Here is a 16,165-nt window from a genome sequence, read left to right as displayed (position 1 = left end):
TGCAAACAGGGCGTTAGACAAGGGTCATTTATACAACATATTTTGTACATATTGTCTAAGATAATCTTCTTTTCTGTAGATTCTGAGTTCATAAAGAAGTAAAAGAACTAGATAAAGGCATAGAAACACAAGTATTGACACATGAAAACCTGTCAGATAGAAAGTCAGGATGCCATGCATGTATGCATCAATATTGAAAAAGCCTTAAAATGCCTATATATTTTGACCATAAAATGCCAAAATTGGTCACTTTTGCAGAAATTCTATAAAATAAAAGTTTAAATCCTTTAGTTTCATGCTATTTGACAAATTGACACCACCAAATCATTTAGGGAAGGTGCCAAAGTACAGATTCTATATTTACAGACTTCACCTCTTAGGATAGAAAGAGTTGACAAATCTTAAAAAAACTTGGTATGACCAAGGCTTAATAAATTATAACACTGCTTGCAAAGTTTCATAACAATAGAATATATATTATAGACAATATGTTAAATTCTATACTCATCTTTGCGTGTTAAATTTTGACGTTAAAATTGAATAATTTCATCTATCAACACTTTGGGTTTTGAAAATTAAAATATTGCAAAAAAAATACTTTTTAAATGCCCTAATATATCATTTATTATGAACTAAAAGCAATAGAGTACTCCTTTGATTTATCAGACTTAGCATAATTATTCAAAAGTCCAATCTATATCAGCCTGGGCCTAAAAACTGAGGTTTTTCAATGAAAGGGGGCCTTACATGAAGATGTAATATTTTCAAGCAATTTTAAATTTGTGAAGCTTTTTGGTTAAAAATAATCCTTACATATGTATTGAATGTACTTTAAATGGAAAGAAAAGTCACAAATAACATATCATATTAGTTTAAAAGGGTCCTAAGCCAAGTAAGACTGGAAAAAAATAAGGGTCAATTTAGGCCGTGCCACATGTTTACATTAAAAAATGCATATTGATCTATAAGAAATAAAAAATTGTGTCTTTTTTATCATTTCTATACTCATGTGACATGATACAAGAAATCTGAGCACAAAAAGGCTCTTGCAATTGACTTTTCTTACAGACAGTATGGTCTGATACAAAGATTTTTGCCTTTTTAATGAAAAACTTGAATGCAATTTTAGTCTCAACAGGCTTATATTTAAACCACTTGCTATCCTACAGAAGAAGAGAAAGATATTATGTGAGATGGAACAGGTACAATAGACATTGTAAAGTGCTTTTGATACAAATTTAGTGAGGTCTTTATTGTGGACTTCAAATTTTATGTACCAAGAACCCCACTTTTGACTTCATGCAAACAGGGCGTTAGACAAGGGTCATTTATACAACATATTTTGTACATATTGTCTAAGATAATCTTCTTTTCTGTAGATTCTGAGTTCATAAAGAAGTAAAAGAACTAGATAAAGGCATAGAAACACAAGTATTGACACATGAAAACCTGTCAGATAGAAAGTCAGGATGCCATGCATGTATGCATCAATATTGAAAAAGCCTTAAAATGCCTATATATTTTGACCATAAAATGCCAAAATTGGTCACTTTTGCAGAAATTCTATAAAATAAAAGTTTAAATCCTTTAGTTTCATGCTATTTGACAAATTGACACCACCAAATCATTTAGGGAAGGTGCCAAAGTACAGATTCTATATTTACAGACTTCACCTCTTAGGATAGAAAGAGTTGACAAATCTTAAAAAAACTTGGTATGACCAAGGCTTAATAAATTATAACACTGCTTGCAAAGTTTCATAACAATAGAATATATATTATAGACAATATGTTAAATTCTATACTCATCTTTGCGTGTTAAATTTTGACGTTAAAATTGAATAATTTCAACTATCAACACTTTGGGTTTTGAAAATTAAAATATTGCAAAAAAAATACTTTTTAAATGCCCTAATATATCATTTATTATGAACTAAAAGCAATAGAGTACTCCTTTGATTTATCAGACTTAGCATAATTATTCAAAAGTCCAATCTATATCAGCCTGGGCCTAAAAATTGAGGTTTTTCAATGAAAGGGGGCCTTACATGAAGATGTAATATTTTCAAGCAATTTTAAATTTGTGAAGCTTTTTGGTTATAAATAATCCTTACATATGTATTTAATGTATTTTAAATGGAAAGAAAAGTCACAAATAACATATCATATTAGTTTAAAAGGGTCCTAAGCCAAGTAAGACTGGAAAAAAATAAGGGTCAATTTAGGCCGTGCCACATGTTTACATTAAAAAATGCATATTGATCTATAAGAAATAAAAAATTGTGTCTTTTTTATCATTTCTATACTCATGTGACATGATACAAGAAATCTGAGCACAAAAAGGCTCTTGCAATTGACTTTTCTTACAGACAGTATGGTCTGATACAAAGATTTTTGCCTTTTTAATGAAAAACGTGAATGCAATTTTAGTCTCAACAGGCTTATATTTAAACCACTTGCTATCCTACAGAAGAAGAGAAAGATATTATGTGAGATGGAACAGGTACAATAGACATTGTAAAGTGCTTTTGATACAAATTTAGTGAGGTCTTTATTGTGGACTTCAAATTTTATGTACCAAGAACCCCACTTTTGACTTCATGCAAACAGGGCGTTAGACAAGGGTCATTTATACAACATATTTTGTACATATTGTCTAAGATAATCTTCTTTTCTGTAGATTCTGAGTTCATAAAGAAGTAAAAGAACTAGATAAAGGCATAGAAACACAAGTATTGACACATGAAAACCTGTCAGATAGAAAGTCAGGATGCCATGCATGTATGCATCAATATTGAAAAAGCCTTAAAATGCCTATATATTTTGACCATAAAATGCCAAAATTGGTCACTTTTGCAGAAATTCTATAAAATAAAAGTTTAAATCCTTTAGTTTCATGCTATTTGACAAATTGACACCACCAAATCATTTAGGGAAGGTGCCAAAGTACAGATTCTATATTTACAGACTTCACCTCTTAGGATAGAAAGAGTTGACAAATCTTAAAAAAACTTGGTATGACCAAGGCTTAATAAATTATAACACTGCTTGCAAAGTTTCATAACAATAGAATATATATTATAGACAATATGTTAAATTCTATACTCATCTTTGCGTGTTAAATTTTGACGTTAAAATTGAATAATTTCATCTATCAACACTTTGGGTTTTGAAAATTAAAATATTGCAAAAAAAATACTTTTTAAATGCCCTAATATATCATTTATTATGAACTAAAAGCAATAGAGTACTCCTTTGATTTATCAGACTTAGCATAATTATTCAAAAGTCCAATCTATATCAGCCTGGGCCTAAAAACTGAGGTTTTTCAATGAAAGGGGGCCTTACATGAAGATGTAATATTTTCAAGCAATTTTAAATTTGTGAAGCTTTTTGGTTATAAATAATCCTTACATATGTATTTAATGTATTTTAAATGGAAAGAAAAGTCACAAATAACATATCATATTAGTTTAAAAGGGTCCTAAGCCAAGTAAGACTGGAAAAAAATAAGGGTCAATTTAGGCCGTGCCACATGTTTACATTAAAAAATGCATATTGATCTATAAGAAATAAAAAATTGTGTCTTTTTTATCATTTCTATACTCATGTGACATGATACAAGAAATCTGAGCACAAAAAGGCTCTTGCAATTGACTTTTCTTACAGACAGTATGGTCTGATACAAAGATTTTTGCCTTTTTAATGAAAAACTTGAATGCAATTTTAGTCTCAACAGGCTTATATTTAAACCACTTGCTATCCTACAGAAGAAGAGAAAGATATTATGTGAGATGGAACAGGTACAATAGACATTGTAAAGTGCTTTTGATACAAATTTAGTGAGGTCTTTATTGTGGACTTCAAATTTTATGTACCAAGAACCCCACTTTTGACTTCATGCAAACAGGGCGTTAGACAAGGGTCATTTATACAACATATTTTGTACATATTGTCTAAGATAATCTTCTTTTCTGTAGATTCTGAGTTCATAAAGAAGTAAAAGAACTAGATAAAGGCATAGAAACGCAAGTATTGACACATGAAAACCTGTCAGATAGAAAGTCAGGATGCCATGCATGTATGCATCAATATTGAAAAAGCCTTAAAATGCCTATATATTTTGACCATAAAATGCCAAAATTGGTCACTTTTGCAGAAATTCTATAAAATAAAAGTTTAAATCCTTTAGTTTCATGCTATTTGACAAATTGACACCACCAAATCATTTAGGGAAGGTGCCAAAGTACAGATTCTATATTTACAGACTTCACCTCTTAGGATAGAAAGAGTTGACAAATCTTAAAAAAACTTGGTATGACCAAGGCTTAATAAATTATAACACTGCTTGCAAAGTTTCATAACAATAGAATATATATTATAGACAATATGTTAAATTCTATACTCATCTTTGCGTGTTAAATTTTGACGTTAAAATTGAATAATTTCATCTATCAACACTTTGGGTTTTGAAAATTAAAATATTGCAAAAAAAATACTTTTTAAATGCCCTAATATATCATTTATTATGAACTAAAAGCAATAGAGTACTCCTTTGATTTATCAGACTTAGCATAATTATTCAAAAGTCCAATCTATATCAGCCTGGGCCTAAAAACTGAGGTTTTTCAATGAAAGGGGGCCTTACATGAAGATGTAATATTTTCAAGCAATTTTAAATTTGTGAAGCTTTTTGGTTATAAATAATCCTTACATATGTATTTAATGTATTTTAAATGGAAAGAAAAGTCACAAATAACATATCATATTAGTTTAAAAGGGTCCTAAGCCAAGTAAGACTGGAAAAAAATAAGGGTCAATTTAGGCCGTGCCACATGTTTACATTAAAAAATGCATATTGATCTATAAGAAATAAAAAATTGTGTCTTTTTTATCATTTCTATACTCATGTGACATGATACAAGAAATCTGAGCACAAAAAGGCTCTTGCAATTGACTTTTCTTACAGACAGTATGGTCTGATACAAAGATTTTTGCCTTTTTAATGAAAAACTTGAATGCAATTTTAGTCTCAACAGGCTTATATTTAAACCACTTGCTATCCTACAGAAGAAGAGAAAGATATTATGTGAGATGGAACAGGTACAATAGACATTGTAAAGTGCTTTTGATACAAATTTAGTGAGGTCTTTATTGTGGACTTCAAATTTTATGTACCAAGAACCCCACTTTTGACTTCATGCAAACAGGGCGTTAGACAAGGGTCATTTATACAACATATTTTGTACATATTGTCTAAGATAATCTTCTTTTCTGTAGATTCTGAGTTCATAAAGAAGTAAAAGAACTAGATAAAGGCATAGAAACACAAGTATTGACACATGAAAACCTGTCAGATAGAAAGTCAGGATGCCATGCATGTATGCATCAATATTGAAAAAGCCTTAAAATGCCTATATATTTTGACCATAAAATGCCAAAATTGGTCACTTTTGCAGAAATTCTATAAAATAAAAGTTTAAATCCTTTAGTTTCATGCTATTTGACAAATTGACACCACCAAATCATTTAGGGAAGGTGCCAAAGTACAGATTCTATATTTACAGACTTCACCTCTTAGGATAGAAAGAGTTGACAAATCTTAAAAAAACTTGGTATGACCAAGGCTTAATAAATTATAACACTGCTTGCAAAGTTTCATAACAATAGAATATATATTATAGACAATATGTTAAATTCTATACTCATCTTTGCGTGTTAAATTTTGACGTTAAAATTGAATAATTTCAACTATCAACACTTTGGGTTTTGAAAATTAAAATATTGCAAAAAAAATACTTTTTAAATGCCCTAATATATCATTTATTATGAACTAAAAGCAATAGAGTACTCCTTTGATTTATCAGACTTAGCATAATTATTCAAAAGTCCAATCTATATCAGCCTGGGCCTAAAAATTGAGGTTTTTCAATGAAAGGGGGCCTTACATGAAGATGTAATATTTTCAAGCAATTTTAAATTTGTGAAGCTTTTTGGTTATAAATAATCCTTACATATGTATTTAATGTATTTTAAATGGAAAGAAAAGTCACAAATAACATATCATATTAGTTTAAAAGGGTCCTAAGCCAAGTAAGACTGGAAAAAAATAAGGGTCAATTTAGGCCGTGCCACATGTTTACATTAAAAAATGCATATTGATCTATAAGAAATAAAAAATTGTGTCTTTTTTATCATTTCTATACTCATGTGACATGATACAAGAAATCTGAGCACAAAAAGGCTCTTGCAATTGACTTTTCTTACAGACAGTATGGTCTGATACAAAGATTTTTGCCTTTTTAATGAAAAACTTGAATGCAATTTTAGTCTCAACAGGCTTATATTTAAACCACTTGCTATCCTACAGAAGAAGAGAAAGATATTATGTGAGATGGAACAGGTACAATAGACATTGTAAAGTGCTTTTGATACAAATTTAGTGAGGTCTTTATTGTGGACTTCAAATTTTATGTACCAAGAACCCCACTTTTGACTTCATGCAAACAGGGCGTTAGACAAGGGTCATTTATACAACATATTTTGTACATATTGTCTAAGATAATCTTCTTTTCTGTAGATTCTGAGTTCATAAAGAAGTAAAAGAACTAGATAAAGGCATAGAAACACAAGTATTGACACATGAAAACCTGTCAGATAGAAAGTCAGGATGCCATGCATGTATGCATCAATATTGAAAAAGCCTTAAAATGCCTATATATTTTGACCATAAAATGCCAAAATTGGTCACTTTTGCAGAAATTCTATAAAATAAAAGTTTAAATCCTTTAGTTTCATGCTATTTGACAAATTGACACCACCAAATCATTTAGGGAAGGTGCCAAAGTACAGATTCTAAATTTACAGACTTCACCTCTTAGGATAGAAAGAGTTGACAAATCTTAAAAAAACTTGGTATGACCAAGGCTTAATAAATTATAACACTGCTTGCAAAGTTTCATAACAATAGAATATATATTATAGACAATATGTTAAATTCTATACTCATCTTTGCGTGTTAAATTTTGACGTTAAAATTGAATAATTTCAACTATCAACACTTTGGGTTTTGAAAATTAAAATATTGCAAAAAAAATACTTTTTAAATGCCCTAATATATCATTTATTATGAACTAAAAGCAATAGAGTACTCCTTTGATTTATCAGACTTAGCATAATTATTCAAAAGTCCAATCTATATCAGCCTGGGCCTAAAAATTGAGGTTTTTCAATGAAAGGGGGCCTTACATGAAGATGTAATATTTTCAAGCAATTTTAAATTTGTGAAGCTTTTTGGTTATAAATAATCCTTACATATGTATTTAATGTATTTTAAATGGAAAGAAAAGTCACAAATAACATATCATATTAGTTTAAAAGGGTCCTAAGCCAAGTAAGACTGGAAAAAAATAAGGGTCAATTTAGGCCGTGCCACATGTTTACATTAAAAAATGCATATTGATCTATAAGAAATAAAAAATTGTGTCTTTTTTATCATTTCTATACTCATGTGACATGATACAAGAAATCTGAGCACAAAAAGGCTCTTGCAATTGACTTTTCTTACAGACAGTATGGTCTGATACAAAGATTTTTGCCTTTTTAATGAAAAACTTGAATGCAATTTTAGTCTCAACAGGCTTATATTTAAACCACTTGCTATCCTACAGAAGAAGAGAAAGATATTATGTGAGATGGAACAGGTACAATAGACATTGTAAAGTGCTTTTGATACAAATTTAGTGAGGTCTTTATTGTGGACTTCAAATTTTATGTACCAAGAACCCCACTTTTGACTTCATGCAAACAGGGCGTTAGACAAGGGTCATTTATACAACATATTTTGTACATATTGTCTAAGATAATCTTCTTTTCTGTAGATTCTGAGTTCATAAAGAAGTAAAAGAACTAGATAAAGGCATAGAAACACAAGTATTGACACATGAAAACCTGTCAGATAGAAAGTCAGGATGCCATGCATGTATGCATCAATATTGAAAAAGCCTTAAAATGCCTATATATTTTGACCATAAAATGCCAAAATTGGTCACTTTTGCAGAAATTCTATAAAATAAAAGTTTAAATCCTTTAGTTTCATGCTATTTGACAAATTGACACCACCAAATCATTTAGGGAAGGTGCCAAAGTACAGATTCTAAATTTACAGACTTCACCTCTTAGGATAGAAAGAGTTGACAAATCTTAAAAAAACTTGGTATGACCAAGGCTTAATAAATTATAACACTGCTTGCAAAGTTTCATAACAATAGAATATATATTATAGACAATATGTTAAATTCTATACTCATCTTTGCGTGTTAAATTTTGACGTTAAAATTGAATAATTTCAACTATCAACACTTTGGGTTTTGAAAATTAAAATATTGCAAAAAAAATACTTTTTAAATGCCCTAATATATCATTTATTATGAACTAAAAGCAATAGAGTACTCCTTTGATTTATCAGACTTAGCATAATTATTCAAAAGTCCAATCTATATCAGCCTGGGCCTAAAAATTGAGGTTTTTCAATGAAAGGGGGCCTTACATGAAGATGTAATATTTTCAAGCAATTTTAAATTTGTGAAGCTTTTTGGTTATAAATAATCCTTACATATGTATTTAATGTATTTTAAATGGAAAGAAAAGTCACAAATAACATATCATATTAGTTTAAAAGGGTCCTAAGCCAAGTAAGACTGGAAAAAAATAAGGGTCAATTTAGGCCGTGCCACATGTTTACATTAAAAAATGCATATTGATCTATAAGAAATAAAAAATTGTGTCTTTTTTATCATTTCTATACTCATGTGACATGATACAAGAAATCTGAGCACAAAAAGGCTCTTGCAATTGACTTTTCTTACAGACAGTATGGTCTGATACAAAGATTTTTGCCTTTTTAATGAAAAACTTGAATGCAATTTTAGTCTCAACAGGCTTATATTTAAACCACTTGCTATCCTACAGAAGAAGAGAAAGATATTATGTGAGATGGAACAGGTACAATAGACATTGTAAAGTGCTTTTGATACAAATTTAGTGAGGTCTTTATTGTGGACTTCAAATTTTATGTACCAAGAACACCACTTTTGACTTCATGCAAACAGGGCGTTAGACAAGGGTCATTTATACAACATATTTTGTACATATTGTCTAAGATAATCTTCTTTTCTGTAGATTCTGAGTTCATAAAGAAGTAAAAGAACTAGATAAAGGCATAGAAACACAAGTATTGACACATGAAAACCTGTCAGATAGAAAGTCAGGATGCCATGTATGCATCAATATTGAAAAAGCCTTAAAATGCCTATTTTGACCATAAATGCCAAAATTGGTCACTTTTGCAGAAATTCTATAAAATAAAAGTTTAAATCCTTTAGTTTCATGCTATTTGACAAATTGACACCACCAAATCATTTAGGGAAGGTGCCAAAGTACAGATTCTATATTTACAGACTTCACCTCTTAGGTCCGAGAACACAATTAATTCGTAGTGCATTTCTTTTAGAACATAAATGAAAATTAAAAAAATCCCACCTGCGCTTTCTCAATGAAATTTTTACAGTGTGTTGTACTACTTTTGGGACAAATTATATCAAAATTATAGAAAACTTCATCGCCTCTAACTCAAAATATGGACAATTTTGTGTTTAGGGTGTCTTGTGCTAATTTTTAACCTTTTTCAGCTGGACCAAATCACTACTTTCTTGTAAAATTCTGGACCCTAATTTTTTTACAGTGTAATTTCACCCCCCTACTTACAATTTGAGGCATTAAAAATGGAGAAATAAATTTGGAAGGGGTATAAAAAATTTTGGCAAGTAACCCACTGTTAACACTAGGGACTATATATTTGTGAACAACGAAAATCAAGGGACGACATTTGTGGTCTCGGACCAAATAGGTGATTATTAAAGAAAGACAACTCTAACTTCCAACCTTTATGGAAATAATGTTACTTGAATCAGTGATTTCGAAAATCACTTGTTTAAGTAAGTCCCCTGACTGGTTAAAATCGTATGCCCGAGAATAAAGTAAATAATTCATTACCTATATCACCAACATATTTCAGAAGACTATCAAATGCCTTTTTTTGAACATGGTTCATTTCATTTTTCCCTCGGTGTGATAGCGCTGCAGTGACCCAATTAATACCACTCAAAAACCACTGTTCCAGCAAACAGCCATCTCGTGTAGTATATTCTAACGTTGCATCACTAAAGGACCAGTCTCCTGTGCCATTACAATTGATGATTTTAAGTGGACACAATGCACAACTATTCCTCAGTGGCATTGATTCCGAGTTCCCTGAGTTTTTCCAAAAATCGCGGAGCTCTTCGTAGAGTCGAGTAACCATTGCGTCGTGTCAGCCTCGCAGTCAAAACAACACTCCTGATGTCGTTCAGGCCAGGGGAATATAAGTAAGGGGAGGGAAACCAATGTTAATATGCTGGGACGATCTTATTCGAACCTGTTGGGACTTTACCATATCAAATGAGTAAGTATCAGAGATAATCGAAAAATAAATCGTATCGTGTCATTGGTTTAAAAACGTTTACGTCAAAATGACAATAACTTAGAACATGAATATTGATATATTTGAACTCTATTATTCTAAAATTGAAAGGTCAATACACAGTTTGATAACAAACTAACGCGTATTAATTACATCCATGGGCTTGTTCGACTCATGATATTTATGAGGGGGGAGAACAGGGGTAAGGGATACAGGGAGAAAGGGGGTAGGAAAAAGGAGAAAGGGTGGGAGAAAGGAGAAAGGAGAGGAAGGCTTGGAGAAAGGAGAAAAAAATAAAATATGAAAAAATAAAATATGAAAAAATAAAATATCTCTTTTTTTCGGTAAATTAAAAAAAAAAATAAGGAGAAGAGGGGTAGGAGAAAGGAGAAAAGGGATGGGAGGAGGGAGAAGGGTACCCCCGGTCCTCCCCCTCATTTATATATGATTAGTAAAATGGCAACCTTCAATTTATTTGTTTCTGTTGTGCACACATTTTTGAAGATTATTAACGAATCTCAATAACGCTTCGAATCCAGTGACAGTTAATTTGCATTCTATCTGCAATGCTCCTTTACACGTGCACATGTCACCAGGCCGTTGTATTATGATTCTTAACTTTGTTACTCTTGAGTCAGTGATGATTATTTAATTTGTGTCATTTTCATCATTTATAGAGTTTTCTTGTTCTAAAACATGAATGCATAATTAAGCTATTTAATCATAACACTGAAAAAGCGGCTTGTCAGTAGTAATTGTACTTATGACAGTACCCTAGACAAGTAGTATACTTTATTCCAGTTTTCTGATTTTTCTTTACTTTTTTGACCCAGTGTCTCGCATACTTCTGTTGTAAAAGAGTGTAAGCACAAAATATAGTAGAAAGTAAAATCACAAAAAATTTGAACTTAGAAGAAAATCAATTCGGAAAGTCCATATGGCAAAATCAAATAACAAAACACATCTAAAAACGAATGGACAAGAACTGTCAAATTCCTGACTTGGTACAGGTATTTTCAAATGTATAGTAGGCTCAACAAAAAATAAGGAAAAAAGATTTAAAAAAAATCGCAGTCTTTTATAGATACTGTATATATATTTTGATTTTGTCTATGTGTGGTCAAAATCCATATGTGATTATGAATTAATGGATTTGTATAGTTACAATACAAATCCTTGATGAATCTGATAAAAGCAAACTTTTAAGGCACCCTGTGTCATGTGAAAAAAGTCCATTTAAAAGTAATTAATATACGGAAAACAGAAAATAAATTATCATAAAATATCCTTCTAGATACTAGCATTTGGTCATAATCTAGAGTCTATCCAAGTTATGTACGAATCCATTATAGTAAGTTAAGTGTTATTAAAAAAAACTAAAAAAACAAGAATGTGTCCCAATACACGGATGCCCCACTCGCACAATCATTTAATATGTCCAATGGATTGTGAAATTTGGAGTTAAAACTATAATTTGGCATTAATATTAAAAAGATCATATCATAAACTAAGTTTCAAATTGAAAGGCCTTCAACTTCATAAAAAAACTACCTTGACCAAACACTTTGACCTGAAGCGGGACAGACTACTATAGTAGGTAGGGCATAAAAGATCATAAAAATCCAGAGTTAATGAAATGACAGCTGGCAGGAAAACTAAGTCCATTTAATCATAAGTAAAATAAGGAATACGTACCTTTTTTTCAAAATTTAATTCTGGATGGTTACTTTCTTTACATCATAAACAAGCTTCCTTCAAAGTTTGGTAGAAATCGAAAACAGTTTCAGAAAGTTATTAAAATTCCACAAACTTTAACCAAAGAGTGAACATTTGTGGACATAGCACCGCCGACGAAGAAATGTAGGATCGCCTTCTCGCCTTTGATACAAAAGGTAGACTTAACAAACACAAAGTCAAGTGGCTTGGTTGTCAATGAGACAACTCTCCACAAGATATCGATACCAATATGAAAAAGAAATTAACAAATATATATAGGTCATGCAACCAGATCTGATGGCCCCAAAAGCTAACTATTAAAAGGAGAAAACTAATGTTGTAAATATACAGAGGCGGATTTAGGGGGGCCAGGGACCCGCCCCCCTTTTTTGGGGGAAAAAAATTTGCTGGTTGCTTAAATAGGGAATCACTGAAGTGTGACTGTAGCGGACCCCCTCTTAGGTCAGTTAGTGGGCCCCCACTTATGAAAAATCTTGGATCCGCCACTGATATGTACAAAATAATGAACGAAAAACAAGTATGAAATATAGAAACTAACGAAAACCACAGAATTGCAGGCTCCTGATTTGGGGAAAACACATACAGAATAAGGGGTTTAAACATGGTATTGGGCGCCTACCTTCCACTTAGATGGGCTATGGTAGAATATTCCAATATAAGAACAAACCATTAGACTCAGATCATCAGATGGTTACAAATAGAAATACATCTAACAATAACAGACTGTACCATCTATTCTCCTTGTATTTTAATACATGATAAACAAGATAGCATTTCCCTTTGACACCAAGCTGTGATATATTCCAGACGAGGATCAAGTCATTTTGAAAAGGAATTCCGACCCTAGGAAAACACCCTTTGACACCAAGCTGTGATATATTCCAGGCGAGGATCCAGTCATTTTGAAAAGAAATTCCGAACCTAGGTAAATACCCTGGATCTGCCAATTATTTCACTGGGTTCATTGTGTCTTTTTTTTTTATTTGAGGAAATAGGCAGTCAAATAATTTGTAGGTTTCTTAGCATGGATTTAATTGTGTTATCTCAGCAGGCAGATGCATGTTAGGAGCACTATCAACATTGTTTGTTAATCTGTATTCCCCACTTTGCTTTAGGGGACGACCATTTGATATTCTGGGGGGGGGGGGGGGGGGGGCAGGAGGATTTGTTTTTGATCGGTTATTTATTTTTGTAAACTGAGAGGACAGATTATTCATTTTCTGCACTATTGAAGCAAGATTTTTCATTTTCATTAAAGCAAGGGACTGATTATTCATTTTCACAACTATATTTATGATAGACGAAAACATACATTTTTTTTAAATATTTGTTAATTATGAATAATACATGTATAGTCAAGTCATTATGTACCATTTAATCAGAAAAGATCAGTATCCCCTGCAGAAATTTTAAGATTCAAGATTTATTTCATAACCTCAGACACATACTTGCATGACTTGTGTACAAGAGGACAATATATATACAAATAAACTAAGATAATACATAGCGAGACAGAACTAACGAAACACAAATACATAGTAATAAGTATATTATAAAAGACAATTGGTATAATTAGATTAAGTATTTTAAAATTTTCTTCACAAAATGAATCATTTATATTCCCAAGCAATATACATGTATGGCATACAACATACATGTAGTATTAAAGTTAATTTAGTTTGGTTTTATCTAGCCTTTTTCAAAAGCAAGCATTGTTAAACATATTCTAAAGGGTTTTGATACCGCTGAAGGCCCAAGAAGCTATAGACCTGCTAAGTTATTGATTTTCAATACGTTGCAAGTCAGGTTATTTATTTTCAAACTACCACAGAACAAACCATTTATTTTTGTGATTATCAAGGCTGAGTTATTTATTTTCAAAATCCTCCTGCCCCCCCCCCCCCCCCCCCCCCCCAGAATATCAAATGGTCGTCCCCTTATATCCTGTCATTCTTTTATATTTTTGTGTTCCATGCAATAATTACAGAATACAAACCAGCTAACTACTCAGTGTCCCTCAGTGATATTGTTTGCCTTAAATTAATGGAGAATAAAGGCTTTCCCCCTGGAGAAGAATCGTAATTAAAAAAAAAATGGCTTAAAATTATTCCCAAAAAGACAACTTTTTCCTAAACAGTGCAGTCTCAGAAGAAGTTGCATGAATACAAACTGAAAAACACTAATTTAAAAAATGTTCATGCTTAACATAACTATATGTGAACACTTTAGGGTCATCACTGACAAAATGGGGTCTTATTTTAAAGCAGGGTTTGACTCTTTAAAATGGGTCTGTAAATTGAAGTTTCAGTCAAATTCAGTGTATTTTAAATTTCCCAATTTGATGAAAAAGATGCATATTTTCCCAATAAAAAAGGGTAGAGGTTGAATGATTTGAAAAAAGCCAACAATATCACTGCTACTTTTTAATGGAATATATTTTTTCCTGTTGGGGCATAGCATATTGTGAGCAAGTACACTTCCAAGGTAACCGTTGTGAAGCACATCTTCAATGATAAACATGAGGTTCTCTAGGGTAATAAGCGATGTATGCAGATAATAATGAGAAAATTCCAATAGTAAGAAACCTGGACGGCTTCATATAGGAAGTTTTAAAAGCAGAGAAATTTGTGCACCTTATATACAAATACACAAAATTAAGGATAACAAATTCAATAAGGTAGAAGTAATTTAGTTCCATTATTGCTATCATTTCGATGAACTTTTTCAAATATGAAGTCACAAATAATACTTTATGTAGGGTATGCATTTTGTAATGTTGCAAAGCACAAAACAAATTTTCAAGTGTTGGACAGCCTGAATATTCCTGTAACATTTGATTCCATTCCATATGTTCTTGAAAACTGAACCATGTGTATTAAACCTACACAGCTACTTTTGCATAGGTACTATATTTGTACATAAAACTGTAGTACTAATTTTAATTTTCAGTACAATTGTGTTACTTTAAAATTATTGTAATATTTAGGTAGATGTATCTGTATTTTACAGTACTTGATTTGTACCTGCAAAAGTAGCAGTGTAGATTAAAATTAACCTAAAGTCAATATGTAGGACTCAAATCTATGGTGGGTTCCAAATCTATGGCAGATTCCTAATCTATGGTAAATGTGACGTCATGCCATCCCAAATCTATGGCAAGTTTTTTAATTTCCTAATCTATGGCGGATTTATGTTGTTTCCAAATATATGGCAAGTTTTGTGCAAAAGGAAAACAATCTAAATGTTGACTTTCATTGCCTTTGATGGTTTTTTGAATTCAATAGTTCCTTTTGTGAATATGAGTTGACTGTAATTGGCTTTTATGTTTAGTTTCAGTGAGTTTGCTGCCAGGTTTAAGAGTAATCATTATAGTTCATTATCTTGTTTGAATTATTTTACACTATAATCTTTGTGTCTTTCATATATATTGCTACACAATGTCAAACATAACTGTGACGTGTATTTTCTAACATTTACTTTGGTCTCTGGTGGAAATTTGTCTCATTGACAATCATACCACATCTCCCTTATTTTATATTGAAACAGTTCCAAGAAAATAAAAGCTACAAATATCATTCTATTTAACATATAAAAATTCTGAGAAAGGCAATTCTGTGCTTTGGATATATGGTATGTTAATTCTAGACAATAAATTCAACTTAAACTTTCACATAGGCAGTTGATTTTTATGTGAGCCTGTCTGTTTTATTTAAATGGTTGACAATATTTCATTTATCCATTTCATATCCTTGTGACATTAAAATATTCTCAGCATACATGTAACATGACATAGTCACACATACTTCTTATATTTGTAAATACAAATGTACTATATATATGATAACATGTCTAATAACATCTTGACTTGGTTAAAAGAGTTCTTTGATTCTATGAAAAGGAATGCTTTCCT

The 16,165-nt window shown here is 31.3% G+C and overlaps 1 protein-coding gene across 2 annotated transcripts in view; it reads right to left on the bottom strand.

The window, feature by feature from the left end:
- LOC134695494 (uncharacterized) overlaps positions 1–10,425 on the bottom strand; it is a 42,608-nt gene extending 32,183 nt beyond the window's left edge. For both annotated transcript variants that reach the window (XM_063556771.1, XM_063556773.1), the window contains exon 1: positions 10,053–10,425. In XM_063556771.1, the coding sequence (XP_063412841.1) occupies positions 10,053–10,359 (307 nt within the window). In that variant the 5' untranslated portion in view covers positions 10,360–10,425. The remainder of the gene's footprint in view (positions 1–10,052) is intronic.
- Between the last annotated feature and the right edge of the window lie 5,740 nt (positions 10,426–16,165).

This window comes from Mytilus trossulus, chromosome 13, assembly GCF_036588685.1.
Source record: "Mytilus trossulus isolate FHL-02 chromosome 13, PNRI_Mtr1.1.1.hap1, whole genome shotgun sequence".
Classification (NCBI taxonomy): Eukaryota; Metazoa; Mollusca; class Bivalvia; order Mytilida; family Mytilidae; genus Mytilus; species Mytilus trossulus.
Note: the sequence above shows the minus strand (reverse complement) of the source record. Positions and strands in the feature narration are given on the sequence as shown.